The 21,037-nt window shown below is 29.4% G+C and overlaps 1 protein-coding gene across 1 annotated transcript; it reads left to right on the top strand.

The window, feature by feature from the left end:
• Nucleotides 1-14,242: 14,242 nt before the first annotated feature.
• LOC125858406 (uncharacterized) lies at nucleotides 14,243-19,193 on the top strand. The gene is made up of 4 exons (XM_049538177.1): nucleotides 14,243-14,528; nucleotides 14,622-15,842; nucleotides 18,589-18,666; nucleotides 18,751-19,193. Exons 1-4 carry the CDS (start codon nucleotides 14,373-14,375, stop codon nucleotides 18,886-18,888), a joined length of 1,593 nt encoding a protein of 530 aa, XP_049394134.1. The 5' UTR covers nucleotides 14,243-14,372; the 3' UTR covers nucleotides 18,889-19,193.
• The last annotated feature ends 1,844 nt before the right edge of the window (nucleotides 19,194-21,037 follow it).

Here is a 21,037-nt window from a genome sequence, read left to right as displayed (position 1 = left end):
GTATATTATGTAACACCTCGTGACTAGAAAGAAATTAAAAAGTGGAAATAGTCATTTTTGGAAAGAATATAAAATCTGGAAAATTTGTTAAGTTTGTTAAGTCGGATTTTTGGTCAACTTCAAATGACCATAACTTCTATCTCAAGATGAGTTAGGTGTGTTTCCATATATTGTAGGAAAGATCTTGGAATAATCTTTCCAATGCCGCCTAGTTTACGCGTTTCCGAGTTTGTATGAGGGAGTTATTCCCATTGGAAGTTGGGTTGTTCAAATAAGAAAATGTTCAATACGGATTTTTAAAAGGTAGTTTGGTCTTTTCCTTACCCAATTAATTTAATTCGTTTTAGTGAAGTAATTAAGGGTCAAATCAGAGTTTGGTCAGTTTAGAAAATTGGAAATTCACGCTAGGGCTTAGAGAAAAGAGAAAAGAGGAGAAAGCAGAAGAAAAGCTCAAGATTCGCCAAGATCGTGCGATTTGGTTGTGGATTTCGCCAAGGAATTAATCCTACAAGGTATGTGAGACTTTCATAACGTTGGTTTTGTTCACCCACGTGCCAAGCATGTTTGATTCAGCGTGAATTCGTTCTAAAAATATTGAAATTTTGAGTGTCCTTGGTAGTTGTTCTTGAATTATTTTCGTTCTTGAACATGAGTTGAGATTAAGGAGTTTCTTGATATTAAAGTGTTGTTTCCTTGAGTTTTTTAAGTTAGATTCTTGAGTATATATTTTGGGTACCTGAATCTAAAGTGAATTTGAGAAAAGGAATCGAAAATAATCGATTTAGGATCAGAAAATGAGTTGAGATTTTCGTCAGATGCACCTGGGAAAGGCCAGGCGCGTCACGCCCCCATAGCGCCAGAGAGGCTGGGGCGGCGCGCCTACAGTGCGCCCAAAAGGAGTCCTAGAAAGTTGAGGTTGGCGCGGCGCGCCCGAGATGCGCCCAAATCATCGTTTTTCGTCATTCAGTCCGTTTAAGTCTTTTTAATGTGTTTCAACACATCCTATTGATTCTAACTACTCTAAATGACTTCTAAACACCTAGAAATCATCCAGAAACATGAATCATAACCTTGAATCCATAAATTCAAATTCAAAGAAAGTCAAGAGCTAAGTCTAGTAAGTTCTAAGAGTCTTTTCAAGAAGTCTTTTGCAAATGCTTTTAACTTCGTTTTAAGACTTAAAGTTCAAGTTAAGTAAAGAGTAAAAAGTAAAGATTGAAGTTCATTTCTTCAAAGAAGCATTTGGGGACTATGTATTCCCAAAGATTTTAAAATGTTTTTCACATTTGAGAAAGAAAGGGAACATCGATTCCAAGAGAGCTTTTAAGCTAAGTTTTGAGTAATTATCTCAAATCAAAGAAAGAAGTTTGTTTTAAAAACATATGAGCTAAGTATATTTTGGGAGTAGTATTGAGCACCAATATGGGGATGCGAGTTCATATTAACTCAAATCTCCATAAATCATGTAACCATCATAGGTAATAAATTATCATACTTTTTAGATGACTCCTTAAGATGCTTTTAGCATAGACTAGTGGATCCACTAAGTTAAGGCGTTCTATATGATGACAAAGTATAGGACAGTTCTAGCAGCGTGGGAAAGACGTTGTATCACCACTTAGACTCATAGTAGTGGTTGTCAGTTAGAGAATCCCACTGAAACTATATTACTTTGATATATGAGTAAAGTTGAGTTTGTTATTGATTATCTTTAACAAATTGAGTTGTTATTTACTGTTCTAAATGCTTTGTATAAATTGCACTATTATTGTTGTTTTACATTGCATTTTGAGTTGCGTTATTCATGAGTTGAGTAAAGCCAAGATAAGTGTTCCGTTCAGATCCTTTTCAAGCTTAAGTTGTGTTTAGCATTCCAACTCGCATACTCGTATATTTAATGTACTGATGCCAGTTGGCCTGCATCATCTTATAATGCAGACACAGATAACCAGGATCAGCATCCAGCGCCTCGTTGATCCAGTTGAGCATTCAGAGTCAGTTGGTGAGCCTCTTAGCATTCCGGAGGATTTTTTTTATCATTTGCTTTCTAGTTTCAGTTATTAGGATGATCGGGGGTCTTGTCCCGACATTCCTCTTTGTTTTAGAGGCTTCATAGACAGATAGTTATAGTTTTTTAGTCTTATTCATTTCAGTTGTATATGTTTAAGACTTGAGTTGCCATTTTGTCTAAGATATTATTTCTTAAGTTATGCATGAGTTATATTTCTTATGTTTTAAGTCTTCCGCTAAGTAAGTAAGTCAGGCCAAGGATTCGCTTGGGGCCAGCAATGGTTCTCGAGTGCCAGTTCTTCCTAGGGTGTAGGCTCGGGGCGTGACATATCCGTTCTTTACTGCAACTAATCAAGTTTCGGTTAAATTTTTGCCTAACTATTTTTTGGTAAAGAATTTGGCAACGAGGACAATTCTTCATAAAGCTCTGCAAAGGATTTGTCCTCAAAAAGGATTTGATCAGATAATTGATGTCCTCACTAAAGCTCTGCCCAAAGCACGTTATATTAGATGTTGAGAAGCAAGTTAATAGTGTTCCCACATTATGCCAACTTAAGGGGGCATGTAAAGGATAAATATACCAAAATTATGAAAAGTCGTGTAAAGGCAAGTTAATATAAATTTATGAAAAATCCTCAAAATTTACCACCATCACATAAAAAAAACAATTCATTCATATGTGTTTGTACGCAGTCAAGAACACATAGGTTTTGAATTGCATTCAATTTTTCTTTTTTTTACTTACTTTATTAAAAGAGGTTATATTTATCAAAACAAAATACTACCAAGATTATAAAAAGTTTATATGAAGTAAGTATTAAATTAATTGACGAAGTAGGTTGAGTTTTTCTCTCCTTTAGCTTGTAGCGGGGGATATCTTATAGAAAATTATCTTGAAGTCAAGAAAGAAAATCTAGATTGTATGTATATGTGTATAACTGTTAACCTAGTGAGTCTGATCCCCGTTACAGGCTTATTAGTCTCCAACAGGCCTATATTGTCAGCCCTCGCCTATACATAAAATAATATAGGCCCATTATGAAATCCAACATACACTACGTGATATGTGTCTTGGACTCTTGTCCGTCAACTATTAAAACTTAGCCCATTCCAAAAAAATAAAAGAATAAATTATGTAAAGTTCACATTAATAAAATAATGTCCCAATCGCAAAAATAAAGGGAAAGAATGCATGCACTTGTAATAGCCCTACAATCAGAGAGAGATTAAATCAAATCAAGTCAAATGAAAAAATAAGAATTTTATTTGAGTAGTGTTTCATATTTTTAATTTCAGATTCAATAAATTATTAATAAAAAAATAACGAATGTTCGATTGGAAATTTTATTAAAATTTGACTTGTCTATACTTTTTTCAAATGAATTTTCAATATATGTAATATTTTTGGCGAATATCCAACTGACTTTCTATTGATTTTGTTAAAAGCATTGGTCAATATAATGAATATAGATATTTTATTTCAGTACAAAATTGAATAATACAAGAAATATTTAGCTTGTATATAAAAGTGTTAATTTCATCTATGAACTAGTTATTGAAGATAGAATTATTAATTTGAATAGATGTATCTCATTTAAAGGCTCGTAGATATACAAAATTGTCACTCTCTTTTAAATTATTCTTTTTGCCTTAATACTTGAGAGTTATTATCGTGATCATCATAAATTTTCACTATAATGTTTTTTTTTTAATCTAATTTTTAACAAAAAAAAAATGGCAAACAATTATATCATTATTAGCCATAAACTTATATTAAAAATAATAAAATATTCACAATTAAATAAAAAAAGAATGAACAATTGAACAACTCTGGGGCATTGGGGTTTTTTTTTTTTTTTTTTTTGTGTGTGTGGCAGAGGGGGGGAATTATAAAAGTGAGGACAACATAATTTTATATATATATATATAATAAATATTAGTGTTGGAGTTTTGTAGATAATAAAATTCGCGCCGAGAAAATAATAATCAAGAACGGAGTACGAGTGTTACAATCTCTATAATTTCTTTGAATTCGCCTTTTCAAATATAAATTCAAGGGCTCTTGAGCTTGTTCTTGAATCTTTGATGAACTTGGACTTTAACTTTATCTTGATCTTGATCTTGACTTGAACTTTATCTTGATCTTGACTTCTAGTTGAATTCAAGGGCTTCAAGCTTGATCTTGAATCTGGTGGTCTTGATCTTGATCGTTCTTGAACTTGATCTATCTTTGAACTTTATATTGATCTTGACTTGAACTTTATCTTGATCTTGACTTCTAGTTGAATTCAAGGGCTTCGAGCTTGATCTTGAATCTGGTGGTCTTGATCTTGATCGTTCTTGAACTTGAACTTTATCTTGATCTTGACTTCTCATTGAATTCAAGGGTTTTGAGCTTGATCTTGAATCTGGTGGTCTTGATCTTGATCATTCTTGAACTTTATCTTGATCTTGACTTCTAGTTGAATTCAAGAGCTTCGAGCTTGAGCTTGAATCCGGTGGTCTTGATCTTGATCTTGACTTCTAGTTGAATCCAAGGGCTTCGAGCATGATCTTGAATCTGACGGTCTTGATCGTTCTTGAACTTGAATTTTATCTTGATGTTGACTTTTAGTTGAATTCAAGGGCTTCGAGCTTGATCTTGATCGTTCTTGAAAATTGAACGCTTCAATTCTTGAACTCATGAACTTGTAGAGAAATCTGCGGCTTTTGATCCACGAGCTTTCTCTAGCTTCTTGTTAGAAGTCTTGGTTTCTTTTCTGAATTATGAGAACCCCTATTTATAGTTTTAAAATAGAAGAGTTGCAGTTGGAACAAGATTCCCTTAGGCCAATCATATTTAAGTGACATGACATATGAGTTTTATGGAGCGGGCTTTAATTAAATCCATATTTATTAGATTTAAATAATTAATTAAATTATATTAATCTATAATATTTATTTGGACTAATATATTCATGAATTTAATATAATCCAAATCATTTTATAAATTTATATTTAATAAATTTTAAACGATTACAAGTTTAAACATTTTAATATTATTTTAAAGTGCTTAATTTCCAAGTGTGAAATACCAAATGAGTTGCACGTTTGTGGTACTTGTAGTGGAGCATTTGATTTGTTCCTTGATAGCATTATATGCCCTTATCACTTTCATCAACTGTGGTAGAATGTGGTCATTAGTTATTGGTAACTTTTATAACTTATTATTTACCCACTATTCTTACCTAATTATTTATGTAACCTATGGGCTATTCATTTAACAGATTTACTATCTAGTGTCTTCCTATTCATTGTTATGAAGAATTTCTCACCTATAAATAGTGTGGTCTTACTTTTGTATTATAAATAAGAAAAAGGGATTAAGAAAAGATGAGAAGTGTTATATATTGAGTTATTGTAGTGAAAGAGAGAGCTGAGACAAAGAATGATATTTTAAGTCTTCAACTATATTTACTGTACAAAAGAGAGTGTTTGTATGTTGAAGGAATGTGTTTTTATGTGAAGCTTTGAACTCTTCAACTAAATTCGGAGTTGCTTAAGTTTTACGACGTTGTTGGGTTGTTCCGGGAGGGGACAAGTCAAGAGTGATACTGCAGAATCGGTGTAGATTATGCCGCAGTGGGCTTGAATCTCCTTAAAGAAATCGAGATATGCGCGCCTAAGCCTGAACAGTTTTTATACAATTTTTGTTCATTTAATTTTAACTTTTGTGATATATTACACCATCAATTAGTAAAGCACGATTTAGAGATTTTTATTTATTTTTGAAACACTTCTCATAGAAAGTACATTTTAATAAATAATTTTTGCAAGTTTGGACAGAAAACGATGAACAACGGTATAAACCAATAGCTCAATTTATTTATTTTTCCACTACTTTATCCAAATGGCATCTATATGTAAATTTCTTTTAAAAATAAGTCAGATTAATTGTAATAACATATAAATATAATATAATAATTTACAATATATTGTATTGATAGTGAAAACTTATTAGGCACTCTGCTTTAAAATTATATGACAGTAACATTATTGAAAAAATTCAAACTAATCCAGCCTATATATACCCTTAAAAGATGTGAATTGGTTGGATTATTGTATTTAATTGAAGTGTTAATCCAAGTATATGATTTCTCAAGTTTGTTAAATTTATCAATGTGTTGGCCAAAATCAAAAGTAAAGGGAGAATAATAATAGTTTTTAAATTTAATTTTAATGGTTCAGTAATTCCATTAATGATTTTTCTATCTAAAAAAAAAGAAGAGAATTACTTGTTTAAAGAAAATCGACAAATAATACCAAATTGTGCAAATAAATAATTAATGATTTGATATTGAAAAAAAAAACTGATTATAGTAGGTTTGATTTGATTTTTGCTCAAAATAGTCAAACCAAAATCAAACTAATCAGTCATTATATTTATATACAGTTTTTTATACTTTAAAATTTTGTTATAAAATGATTTGTAAGTATTCTCGTGATTTGCATTTCTTAACTTGTTATTTCTGGTTTGAATTTCAATTTTTGATGTTATAATAAGTTCACACTTAATCATAGATTTTCGATTAGATTTTCAAAATTTGTCTTCAAATATATGTTTTATCATAGACTTTGAATCAATTTTTTAAGATGTCTTCAAAAAAATTCCAGTTTCAAAATTGGTCCAAACCAGTTTTTGAGATTTCTACTCGTGAAATTTAAAAATTATATCAAGTACATATTTCATTAGTTTTCATTATCTTTATTGTGGCACTTTATTTTAGCATACACAATGATTTATTTCACTTTTTTTTTCTTGAAGCAATACTTAATTATTGTACCTTTAATAACATAAAATATTTTCTTCGATTGAAACTGAAAATTTCAATAACCAAGTATACAAGTTTAATATTTGAATTGAAATTGATAAAAATGTTTTAACTTTAACTTAAATTTTATACAAGCACATGAAAAAGAGTTACTTATAAAAAAAAAAAATTGTTTTGCCAAATATAATAGTGCAAGCGTAAAAGGTTGGGTCTCACAATTCTCCATTTTCATTGTCCTATTATCTGTATTCACGTTACGTTCCATTAGGGGTCAAAGTGAAACTTTCCTATATATTCCTATAAAAAAGAATTGAAGATTTTTCTTTGTCCCTTAAATAAAATTAGAAATTTCTATTTTTTATTTGACTATGTAAGAAAAACATAAAATTTATTATTTTCTCCCATTTTATCTTTATTGTTAAATGACTAGATATAAAATATTAATAGACAAACTAAGATTTTCAAAATATAATTCAACTTAGTAAAATAAATCTCTAAGAAAATACTTTTTGAAGAAAAATCTCAAGTTAAATGTGAATTAAGTAAATTGCAATAGAGTAAATACTCTCTTCGTTTTATTTTACTTGGTTCTTATATTAAAAGTATTAGTATACGTATTCGTGCGATACACATACACTATTATTTCTAATCAGTTTAGATTATGATTTTTTTTCGAGCATGTTAAATTATATTACCTTAGAAAAGTTCAACTATCGTATTGTTCATCAATAAAATATACTCTCATACCCCAATCATTTCTATATGAATAGAGACAACAAATCATGTGACGATAATTTTATTATTTTCATATTTTTCTTTATTATATTGATCAATATTTAAAATTATTAAAGTGTTAATATTGATTTTTAGTGATTTATCACCTGCTTAATATAATTATCAAATTATCTTCTTATTAATATTAAATAGATAAATTTATTTTGTTTATTCGTGAGATTTTACTTTTAGATTATTTATTATATTGTTTACACTTTTTCAATTAAAAATGTATGGGCAATAATATGTATATTATCTAGCTACTTCATTATATTCTTTAAATTTGTTCAAAGTACTCTCCCCCACTCCTTCCTGTATTTTTTTCTTCTACTGTTTATTATTTATTTTTCGCTAGTCTGACATTAATTGATTTTTTATGCTACATGTCATTAGAAGTTGAGTTTTTTTTTTCAATATATTAAGTTTAAATTTTTGTTCTCTAGATTTTTATCTTTTAATGTGTCCTTATTTATTGAAATTTTAGTTATATGGCATACATAATTCAAAACTTTGCTTGTTATAACAAAAAAAAAAGAAAAATTGTATATAATAGCAAACTATTAATTCAAATTAAATGTTATAAATATACTTTGATTTAATTGTACTCTATAACAAACTATTGTTATTTTCACCACTCTCCCTGGTGGAATTTCGCTCGCCACTCTCGTTTGGTGGCAGTCTCGCTCGCCTCTCTCGCTTTTATACAAACACAAATGTATAAAATGTGTTTGTGTTTGTATAAAGCGAGAGGAAATTGTATATATACATATATTTTCGTTCCCCTCTCCCAGATCTCGCTCACCACTCTCCCAAATCTCGCTCGCCACCCTCGCCTCTGTCGCTTATACAAACAGAAACGAAATGTATAAATTGCGCTTCTGTTTGTATAAAGCGAGAGAAAATTATGTATACACGTGCAAATACATATATCTTCATTCTATACATTCATGATAATATAATACAAATATTTTCCTGCCCGATTTTCTTTTGTCTTTCTCTTTTTCTCGTTTTATACATACACAGATTATACAATTGATCTTTTGTATACAACAACTTTCTTTTGTATATGTATAACGAATTATACAACTGCATTTTTTATATATGTATAGCGAATTATACAAATATTTTTTTTATATGTATAGCGAATTATACATATATATGTTTACTATAGAGCGCAATTATGCAAACTTTGCTATAACATACAAATATGAATTTTGTGTTTGTTATGTGTGAAAGTTGCTCTTTTTTTTATCCGGTCATGAATTTCTACTTTTAAGTTAATCGATTCTTTTTTTCTGAAAATCTAAAATTGTCAAGTGATTTTTTAAAATTATTATTATCAGTATTGCTATTACTGCTGCTACTACTATTTATTATAATTATAATTATTATTAGTATTATTGCTATATCTTTATATTTTAAATTAATATTCAATCATATATATATAAATATTTTTATAACATCTTAAAAGGAAAATTTGAAATAGTAAAAGTTAATTTAGAGTCCTACTAAGTTTCCATTTTAAAGATGATTAAAAAAATTATTTTAAAAAGCTTAATGTATTTTCTAATTCAATTACTTTTAAAAAATTTATTAAAATATTTATTACTTTTTCCTAAAATTGCCAAGTGGCTTTTCAATAGCTTGCCACTTGGCTTAACCACACGGTAAACTACTCTCCTTTATTTTGTTGCCCGTGCTATGCACGGGCCCAATAACATAAATGGTATGTTTTGGGGCTAATAACGAAGTTTTTGAAGCGATTGTTTGTGTGGATAAAGGAATAAGTTTTTTTATCACAAACCTGTACTTTCTTTGACGCTATTCAAGGCACAATAAGACTACCCACATACAACATTTTTGAACAATTTTATGTTGTCAATTATCACGATTTAATTTTAAGAATCATTCAATTTTTTTTGCTGTTTTTTTAATAAATATTTTAAGTTGTCAATTATCATGATTTATTGTATTTTATACATAATTTTTAACGATAGATTAATTTCAAGAATCAATCGAATTTTTTTAAATGTATTTATTTTTGAAATATTTTATGTTGTCAATTATCATGATTTATAGTATTTTAACGATAGATTAACTTCAAGAATCAATGAAATTTTTTGTATCTTTTTAAAAACATATTTTATGTTGTCAATTATCATGATTTATAGTATTTTTACGCAATTTTTAAATATAAAAAAATTTTAAAAATAAGACAAATAAATTAAAATGGACCCAATATATGTTATTTTTATTGTCTCAATTTATGTGACACAAATGAAATTTGGAGAGTCATTGAATATTATATATTATACTTGGGCATAAACTCTCTTACGCACGGGCCCAATAACTATTATTTTTTGTCCTAATGTATGTGACACAGATAAAATATAGTAAGTTATTTAAACTTAATATGATTTTTAAATATTTTAAGTTGTTAATAATGTAATTTATAATATTTTTACGTAATTTGTAAATACTTAATATATATTACTCCACTTGTCTCAATGTATGTAGCATAGATAAAATTTCAAGAGTTAATCAAATGTTGTTAATTGTTAAGATTTACAATACATTTTACGTAGTTTTCAGTAATTTGACATTAAATAATACATATTACTACTTTTGTCTCATTTTATGTGACATTGATAGATTAATTTTAAAAATCAATCAATTTATTTTTTTGTGCATTTTTAATAAATATTTGAAGTTGTCAATTATCACGATTTATTGTATTTTATACATAAATTTTAACGATAGATTAATTTCAAGAATCAATCGAAATTTTTTATATGTATATTTTTTTTTAAATATTTTATGTTGTCAATTATCATGATTTATAGTATTTTTACGATAGATTAACTTCAAGAATCAGTGCAATTTTTTGTATCTTTTTCAAAACATATTTTATGTTGTCAATTATCATGATTTATAATATTTTTACGCAATTTGTAAATATAAAAAAAAATTAAGACAAATAAATTAAAATGGTATGCTATTTTTGTTGTCTCAATTTATGTGACACAAATGAAATTTGAAGAGTCATCCAAATTTGCAATTTTTTAAAATTTTTTTTTTTTTAAGTTATTAATTATTGTGATTTATAATATTTTTATGTAACTTTCAAATAACTTCCTAATTTATGTGATATGGATAAAATTACAAAATTAACCCTTTTAAAATGTCTTCCAGATATTTTAAGTTGTTAATTATTATTATTTTTAATACTTTTTTGGTAATTTTAAAATGATATATGTTATTTTTTCTGTCTCAATATATGTGACCCGGATAGAATTTTGAGAGTCAACCTATTTTATGGTAGAATTTTAAATATTAAATATTTTAAGTCATTTGTAAATGATTTATTATATTATATTATTATATATTATATTATATTATATTATATTATATTATATTATATTATATTATATATATATATTATATTTATTTTCTACTATATAATAAAAGGGAGTTTATGTATATATTATATTATATTATATTATATCATATTATATTATATTATATATTATATAAACTCCCTTAGAAAATAAATATATATTATATATATTATATAGTAGAAAAAATGATTTATTATATTATATTCCTATATATAAGTAGAATTATATTATGTATTATATAGGGAGTTTATGATGGGACATTCAAATGTCCCATCATAAACTCCCTCTTATATATAAGTAGAACTAGATAATGTTGCTCGTGCTATGCACGGGCCCAATAATATAAATGGTATGTTTTGGGGCTAATAATCGAGTTTTTTGAAGCGATTGTTTGCGTGGATAAAAGAATAAGTTTTTCTATCATAAACTTGTACTTTCTTTGACGCTATTTAAGGCATAATAAGACTACTCACATACAACATTTTGTAAATATTTTACGTTGTCAATTATCATGATTTATAGTATTTTTATGATAGATTGACTTCAAGAATCAGTAGAATTTTTTGTATTTTTTTCAAAACATATTTTATATTGTCAATTATCATGATTTATAGTATTTTTACGCAATTTTTAAATAAAAAAATAATAAGACAAAGAAATTAAAATGAACCCAATATATGTTATTTTTGTTGTCTCAATTTATGTGACACAAATGAAATTTGGAGAGTCATCCAAATTTTCATATATTTTTATAAAATGTTTTAAGTTATTAATTATTGCGATTTATAATATTTTTATGTAACTTTGAAATAACGTACATTACTGGTCACTTTGTCCTAATTTATGTGATATGGATAAAATTACAAAATTAACCCTTTTAAAATGTCTTTTAGATATTTTAAGTTGTTAATTATTATTATTTATAATACTTTTTTGGTAATTTTAAAATGATATGTGTTATTTTTTCTGTCCCAATATATGTGAGTCCGATAGAATGCTGAGAGTCAACCTATTTTATTATATAGCTTTTAAATATTTAAAATTGGTAATTATTGTAATTTTTAATGCTTTTTAAGTCATTTGTAAATGATATATGTTGTTTCCTTGATTGAGACTTTTCCATTTGTGACACACAAAAATGTTTTAAATTATTAATTATTGTGATTTATAATATTAATGTAACTTTGAAATAACGTACATTACTGGTCACTTTGTCCTAATTTATGTGATATGGATAAAATTACAAAATTAACCCTTTTAAAATGTCTTTTAGATATTTTAAGTTGTTAATTATTATTATTTATAATACTTTTTTGGTAATTTTAAAATGATATGTGTTATTTTTTCTATTCAATATATGTGAGCCTGATAGAATTGTGAGAGTCAACCTATTTTATTATATACCTTTTAAATATTTTAAATTGGTAATTATTGTAATTTTTAATGCTTTTTAAGTCATTTGTAAATGATATATGTTGTTTCCTTGCTTGAAACTTTTCCATTTGTGACATATATATATATATATATATATATATATATATTATTTTTAAAGGGAGTTTATGCCCAAGTTCTACTATATAATAAATATAATATATAATATTCAAGAAAGTCCCAATCTTGAATATTATATATTATACTTGGACATATAGTAGAATTTAAAAGTCCCACAAGTATAATATATAATATTGAAGATTGGGAAAAGTCCCAATCTTGAATATTATATATTATACTTGGCCCTAAACTCCCTTTTATAATATAGTAAAATATAAATATAATTTTTATTTTGCTTCTTCATTTAAAAATATTAGCAGAATATTATTACTTCTTTCGTATACTATTCTTAGAGGTTGTTTGATAGTGTAAGAATAATACTAAATATAATATATTAAAATACTGGATTAATTAAGCTAAATTAGTCATGTTGGAATTATTTTCAATCTACTATTTAATTGTGTATATTAACAACAATTCTTGGTTCCAAAAGTATTATAATAAAATTAATTTAATAAAATACGCATCTAATTATTTTTCTTGAAAAAATCTATTGAATCAACCTCTGTCAAATACTACGAAATTAAATAGAAGCACATTAAAGACCCGTTTGGCCCCAAATTTTTTTGAGAAATGGTGTTTGATCATATAACTTGATAAATATATTTATCAAGTATCTCAAGTTACTAAATACTAGAAAAAAATTATAGTATTTGGGATAAGTTCTAATATTTGAAAATTAAAAAAAAATCAAAAATCACCACAACTATTATTTATTAATTCCAACTAATGTTTGTTACTACCTCTTCCACAAAAGTTTGAGTTCTAATTTGAGTGATTAAATTGAGAAAAAAGAACAAGTTTTGTTTAATGAGTTATAATTATAACTGAATCAGTGACAAATTTGAGTATGCGATTAATGTATTGTCTTGTCTATATTGTTATTGTGTTGTTGTTGATTGTTAACAATTATGTATAAAATTATTTTTTAACTAAACATATTCATTATAAAATGATAATGAAAAAATCTTTTTGGCCAGAAAATTTGGTTAGAATGGTATTTTACTTGTGTTATTTTTATCCTTTTAACTTCAATATCTTTTAACTAAAAAAAAAAATAGTTTATTTTAAAATAAAAAAATATTATAATTTTTTTTAATTTCTAGCCAAATTTTGGTCAAACATTTATAAGTATTTTTAATAATTATTAAAATTTATGAGTATAAATATATTTTTTTTTGAAATAGTCAAATATTATTGAAAAAACTTGGAGCCAAAACACATGGCGAAAGTATGTGCAAATTATTTGAAAAATTTACGAAATTCCTACGCGTTTCAATTTTTCACGAAAATTTTGAAATTGAATTTTTTTACGAAATTCCAACGCATTTCAAATTTTCACGAAATTTTTGAAAGTCCGCCAATAAAGTAAGGAATCCACGAGAAAGCAATAAAAAATAATTAAAAGTTAGTCAGGGGTGAAAACGAAAATACAGAAAAATCAGATCTAAAACATAATTAAAAAAAAAAAATGGGCCAGATAAGGACATACTTCATCATAAAAACTTAAATTCAACAAAAGTTCCATTTTTAAATCCGATCTTACCCTTAGCTGTTCTTTTTTTTTTTTGGCTGTGATTGTACGCCACCCCACCCCCACTCCCACTCACCCCGCTACTACAACGGTCCAATCCAATTCCATTTCTTCCCCCAAAATACCCATCTAACCCTTTAATTTTCCATTTTTTCTCTCTCTACCTATACATACATACACACACACTCTCTCTATCTATCTCTCACTTCTTTTTCTTGATTTCTTCTCTGAAATTCACCATTTCTGTATTCTTCATAAAGCTTTTTTATTAAATTTATATATATACATGCCCTTATGGACCCATCCATGGATCTACCGATGGATATAGAACAACCGACGTTTAACCCTCCACAACTCATTAACCATGACCTCCCTCCTCCTCCCCCTCCCCCTCCCCAAGACCCTACCCTCGCCCCTGATTTCTCGTCTCCCCAACCTGATTATGCTGAGGTATGACTTATCTTCTCTGAGAATTTTGTGGGGTTCTTTCTTTTTTGACTAATGGTTGATTCTTTTTGATTTTTTTGTTTGTGTGTGTGACAGTTGATAACGGGGGCCATAACGGCGTTAAATGAGAAAGAAGGGTCAAGCAGGGTAGCTATAGCCAAGTACATAGACCGAGTCCACTCGAATCTACCACCCAATCACTCCGCTTTGTTGACTCATCATCTCAAGCGCTTGAAGAATTCTGGATATCTTGCTATGGTTAAACACTCCTACCTGCTTGCTGCACCTGGATCTGCTCCGCCTCCGCCGGCAGTTGATTCCAACGGGGGTGATGTTAATCCTCTTACTAAGCGTAAACCTGGTCGTCCTCCTAAGTCGAAGCCTGAGGCCCAACCACAAGCCCAGTATCAAGACCCATTTCAAGGTGCTCAGATTCAGGCCCAACAGCAGCACCAAGCCCAGTTCCAGCCACAATTTCAAACCCAGCCTCAGTTCGTTCCTCACCCGCAATTCCAGCAGTTTCAGGCTGATCCGTTACTCCAAAATCAGTTCCATTTTCAGTCCCAGCAACAGCCACAGGGATTTGCTGCTCCTCATGAAGCTCAGAATTATACGAATCTTGGGGCTGAGTCTGTGTTTGTTTCTCTTGGGTTAGCTGATGGGCCTGTTGGGGTTCAGAATCCAGGTGGTTCTGTTCCTCTTCCTGCTGGAACTCCGGTACCGGCGCTTGAAGGAAGTAACACCAAGAGACGCGCTGGTCGTCCTCGGAAGGATGGTTCCACTGTAGTCAAGTCATTGGAAACCAAGTCACCCGAACAGAGTGGTACGAAGAGGCGACCTGGTCGTCCTGCTAAGACTGGGACAGTCAATGCTGCTCCTGGATCAGCTGTCGCTTCCTCCAAGCCTAGAGGGCGGCCAAAGAAAGGTTCTACTCCTGGACGAAGAGGCCGACCTAGGAAGAATGTGGCTGCTAATGTTGGTGCCAATGCGGCCAACATTCCTGCTGGTAATCCCAATATTCCTGTTGGTGGTGACCCTACTGCTCAAACACCAACCCCTAAACGACGGGGAAGGCCAGCAAAGTCTAACAATCAAGGTGGACCTGCTGCTGCATCTGTCGGTGTCACTGATGTGCCTATCGCTGCTGCTTTTGATTCCGAGGGTTTTCCTAACACTGTTGGTGGTGTCACAAATGGGGCTACGCCCCTTGGAAAGCGACGTGGACGTCCTCCAAAATCATACAGCAGTCCGGCTGTTGCTTCTACTGTTAAGAGAGCCAGGAAACTTTCAGGGAGACCTCTGGGTCGACCTAAAAAGGTAGCACATTTACTTGCCTTATATTGATATTCAAGTTATTGAATTGCTATTATGGTGAATTAGTGTTCTTTAATCTCAGTTAGTCATCAGTTTTTGCAATTGATAAAACATTTTGATATATACCAAATACCTTATCTAGACTATAAAAGAGACTTTAGCCGAAATCAAGTAACCTTACATTTCCATATGAACCTGTATAGTAACTAGTAGGGGGAAAAAAATAAAATTGTGCAAACATTAACATGCATTTTGCATGCTTTTTAAGTAAAAATACAATCAATCTAACTTTTAAGAGAATTTTTATTCAACAATCACATCATATTTTTATATTAACTAACTGGATGGTTTTAAAAATAGGAGTATTACTTATAATTTTTCCTTTATGGGTAAAATAGGATATATTAGTGCAATATAAATAGTCTATTACATAGAAGTGGAATTATTATTTGTAATATAAATTTTTTCACAATATATTCTCCCTAATGTACTTGGTATTTTTAAGATCTAGGTATGATGTTATATTCTTATTCTATATATATCAATTAACACATGTTTTGTAACAATCAACAATTAGAGCTAATATAACAATTGACCTGAACTTATCATGTAGTCACTCTGCATCACTTTATATGATACTATTACTATTTGAATTGTGCATCCATCGAGTTCCGAACCTTGCACTGTTGCTGTGTTGGATTTCTAAGTTACTCTGAATTGTTTCATATAAAGTTGGATGGAAGTAGTAAGAGTTAACATGCACATACCAAGTATGGTTATTATATTCTTAATTTCTTATTTATATATGACAATTACTGACATGCACAATCACCTAACTTTTAGGGTACTATTTACTTAATGAACGCATAATATATAAATATTAGCTATTTTGATAGTTGTCCAAGGCGTTGGTTCAGTGGTAAATGCACAACACATGATGTGTGGGTTAGGCACATGTATGTTTTTGTACGCATGCCAAAACATGGTATTTAGATGGAGAAGGGTGGAGGTACAGGCTCATTTCCACCATGTTCTGGACTAGGTGCCGCTAGCTTTGTGGATTTGTTAGTCATTACAAAAACTGAAGTATTAGTTTTAAAATATTTCCTTACTGTTAAAAAAATATTAATTGTAAGTAGAACAATAGAAACCTTCTATTATAGAAATGAGAATGATAATTACCTAATATATTGTGTCACACAATATTTTCTCTCCAACATATTGGGTATTTTAATGATCCAAGTATGCTGTTATATTCTGTGTTTATATATAGTAATAGTTTTGATGCACATATCATGTAGCACAAACATTTGTATTTGGTGGTTTCTTCCATATCTGTCTATTTAAGGGGAAAATGTACAATTTGAATTTGCCTTGATGTATGCTCCCATTTTCATTGTTGCTTGGTATTGATTGGATAACTGCTGAGACAAAGGAAAAAATAGCACAAGAATTTGTATTTGGTGGTTACTTCCATATCTGTCTATTTAAGGGGAAAGTGTACAATTTGAATTTGCCTTGATGTATGCTCCCATTTTCATTGTTGCTTGGTATTGATTGGATAACTGCTGGGACAAAGGAAAAATAGCACAAGAATGATAAAGATAGACAATATGGGTGGGGGGGGGGGGGTTGTTTATTAGAAAGATCTAGCCCATAAGTATACCTTTTTGATTGTTTCAAATATAGTTTGCCAATAATTAAAAAGATTAAGACAATGAACTGAAGAAATATGTTTTTTGATTGTTTCAAATATAGTTTGCCAATAAATAAAAAGATTAAGCCAATGAACTGAAGAAATATGTTAGAAGATGAAGATGAATTGCTTGGTTTTATTTCATTTTTGGTGTAAACAGGAGTATATGGAAGATCTAGAATCAGTAATGAATGCTTTAGGCACCTTGTAATTTTTGTTTATTTAGGATTGAAGATCTTCCTGATACTCTCCTTTTATTTGTAATTAGTAAACCTGTAACAAGTTGTGGCAGGTTTGATTTTTTTGGAATATAATACAAGACTGCTACCTTCTCAAAAAAAAAAAATAATAAAAAAATGTTAGAAGTAGAAAGTTGGTAAATAAATGACCAAACCTCATAGCTTGTCTTCTGGTTTTAGCTGAGCCTCTGCTGTAATGTGTTTTGTGTTGAATGAAGCAAGATTCTTTATTTGAAGTTTATTAGAAAGATCTAGCCCATAAGTATACCTTTTTGATTGTTTCAAATATAGTTTGCCAATAATTAAAAAGATTAAGACAATGAACTGAAGAAATATGTTTTTTGATTGTTTCAAATATAGTTTGCCAATAAATAAAAAGATTATGCCAATGAACTGAAGAAATATGTTAGAAGTAGAAAGTTGGTAAATAAATGACCAAACCTCGTAGCTTGTCTTCTGGTTTTAGCTGAGCCTCTGCTGTAATGTGTTTTGTGTTGAATGAAGCAAGATCCTTTATTTGAACTTGTTTTTAGTTGGGGATGGGAGTATGCATGACCTATTCTTTGCTTCAAGCAAAATGAGCAGAATACAAATTGGTTGATTTGACATCAATAAGATATTGCTTTTTGAGAGAGTGGTCCTTAGAAGACGGGAATTTTTTTCCTGGAATGTTGTCTTTCCAATATTTTTGTGCTCCGCTTTTGGCTTTAGATGGAAAATGGCAATGACAGGTCATATATTTAAGTTTTGCAGAACTAGTTGTTCTTATTTGAATTATTCCTATTTTAATCCTTCATACTGTTTTCGTTTCTAGAATGTGACATCCCCTGCAGTTTCGGACCCCAAGTTGGTGGTGGCTTATGAAGATCTAAAGGGAAAACTTGAAAATATGGTAGGTCATTGTGAAACAACTAAAATTTTAGTTTAATCTGCATATGGTTGGTGTTGATATAAAGAATTTTGAAAACATCGGCAGCAATCAAGAATCAGGGAGGCAGCAAATGCGCTGAGGCCATGCTTAAATGCTGAAACACCAGCAACTGCTCTGGCAGCATTTCAAGAGTTGGAAGAGTTAGCAGGACCGGCCGGGGTAGATCCTATGCACCAAAATTGATGAAGGCAGTGCTTAAACTCAGAGTGTAAACATTATTCAGGGCTGGAGACCGTTAAAATCAAGGAAGTTTCAGAACAGAGTTAGTTGTTGGTGACAGGATGAAGATGCGCTTAGACAGTGTAGCTACCTCTAAGGAATGTATTTGTTACTGTCAATTTGTTAGGTTAATCAGGATTTGATATTCCGTTGCACAGTATGCATTATGTTGTAGTTCTAACTATTTGTAGTTGATTTCGTCATTTGATAAGTACCTTATCTGCTAATTTTGTTAATGACATTCAAGGGAGACTAAGTCATGCTCTTGGGGGTGCTATGTATACTCTTTTGAGTATTGAGTATGTTGGATGGTTGGAAATGCCTTTGCCAGATTTATAATGCCTCTCTTCTTGGATCTGTATGGCTCATTGATTGTTGCTGTTTTGGATGTTAGATTTGCATTTTAGCTTACATGGATATTTTTACCTGCTCTCCTGTTCCATACTAGCTTGAATGGAGCAAAGCAGATGGTGTTAGGGATTCATATAGCCATCCTAATTTAGTTGAGATTGAGATTGAGGTGTTAACTAGCAATTGTTGTTCTCCTCCTGTGTTTAGCCAGCTTTGCACCCTTGATGTACTGGTAGAATTTTAGTATTTTTAAGCCACCAAGAAACAAATCAACTTCAAATATTTCTCTTTTTTCTGGTTTGTCTTTCATTTTTGTGAAACTATTTCTCAAGTAAGGGAGATGATAAGCCATTGAAGGGTTTGTGTGAATGATGGAATGGTAAATACTACTCAATTCGAACTCTCTTATGGTGATATATAAGATATATAATATCAAAATATCTTTTCGAGAAAATGATGCAAGAGGTCATAGTGAAGAAACAAAGATATTCTTCTATATTGAAATTTCAATTGAAAAGTTAATATTTATTGCGAAGAGGGGATATTGCATACTACTAAAATTTCAATGTTTGCAATAGTTGTGTTCTTCTATGCAAGAAGAAAACTTAGAAAGAATAATGAAGTTTAGATTTGAAACACTTTGGCGATTCTTTTAATTTTGAAAACAATAAAAGTATATCAAGAATTTTGAGGTCTTATGGGGGAAATATATAAAGCCCTTTTGTCAAAGAGTTATTTAATAGAACAATTGAGCAACTTATAATTATAGAATATAGTTTGTGAATTATAAATAAATATTTTTTGGTTAGTCAAATGTACGTACTCCAATCTTGAAATTTGAACATGGGACAAATAAGTGATGAGTAAATTCAAATTTATATAACAATAGATTTTGGGATTAAGTCGTGATTATAGTTTGATTTGTCATTAAAGATATATCAGCATCGTAATTTCTTTACAAAGATGTATTCAGAATTTATGAATTTATATAAGCTACATACTATAACAATCTCAAGTTAATTTATTATTATAACTAAATTTATAATGAAATATTCTTAGTTTCCAAACAAGAGAGCAAGGACGAGCCCAACAAAAAATATTCTTAGTTTCCAAACAAGAGACTGATGCAAGGACGAGCCCAACAAAAAATGGTCCAATGGAAATTACAAATTGTAGCCTATAACTTCCAATCTTACTTTTCTCGAACAGAGGATATATTTGATTTGAAAACCAAAAATAGAAAGAAAAGAAATACTCCTAGTTTTTTCTTTTTATAAAGAAAGAAGAGAAACAAATTGAACAATTAATAAATATTAAATAATGTTTGAAAAAAAGAATATATTGTTTGGACAAAATGAGGCCGCCAATGACCATGTCAGACTCCACCTACTATTTAAATTTTAAATAAATAATTTCCCTCACCTTTAACTTTTGCTTATGTCAGTCTTAAAACCTCCAACAATTACTCATTTTATGTAGTAATAATAACAACATATATTAAATATATTTAAAAAATTATATATAAATTTTATTTCTATCTGAAGAGATAGAGAGACAATCACTCATTTTATATTACTTATACATTTTGTAAAATCAAATCGAAAAGAATAGTGCATTATCATATTTCTAGAAATACAATTTTCAGTCCTACATATTAGTTATTTTAACATTTTAAAATATTTGATGTTTAACAAATTTAAGAAATTATTTACAACTAGTTTTCTTTTCTTTTCACATTACCACTATTATTACAATTAATTTA

This window comes from Solanum stenotomum, chromosome 3, assembly GCF_019186545.1.
Source record: "Solanum stenotomum isolate F172 chromosome 3, ASM1918654v1, whole genome shotgun sequence".
Classification (NCBI taxonomy): Eukaryota; Viridiplantae; Streptophyta; class Magnoliopsida; order Solanales; family Solanaceae; genus Solanum; species Solanum stenotomum.
This window is presented reverse-complemented; position numbering and strand designations above follow the sequence as displayed.

Excerpts from the sequence above, each read along its gene's own strand:
- LOC125858406 (XM_049538177.1), top strand. The coding sequence starts at position 14,373 with ATGGACCCATCCATGGATCTACCGATGGATATAGAACAACCGACGTTT. Across the intron at positions 15,843-18,588 it reads CTCTGGGTCGACCTAAAAAG|AATGTGACATCCCCTGCAGT; the intron begins GTAGCACATTTA and ends TTTCGTTTCTAG. Across the intron at positions 18,667-18,750 it reads AGGGAAAACTTGAAAATATG|CAATCAAGAATCAGGGAGGC; the intron begins GTAGGTCATTGT and ends AAACATCGGCAG.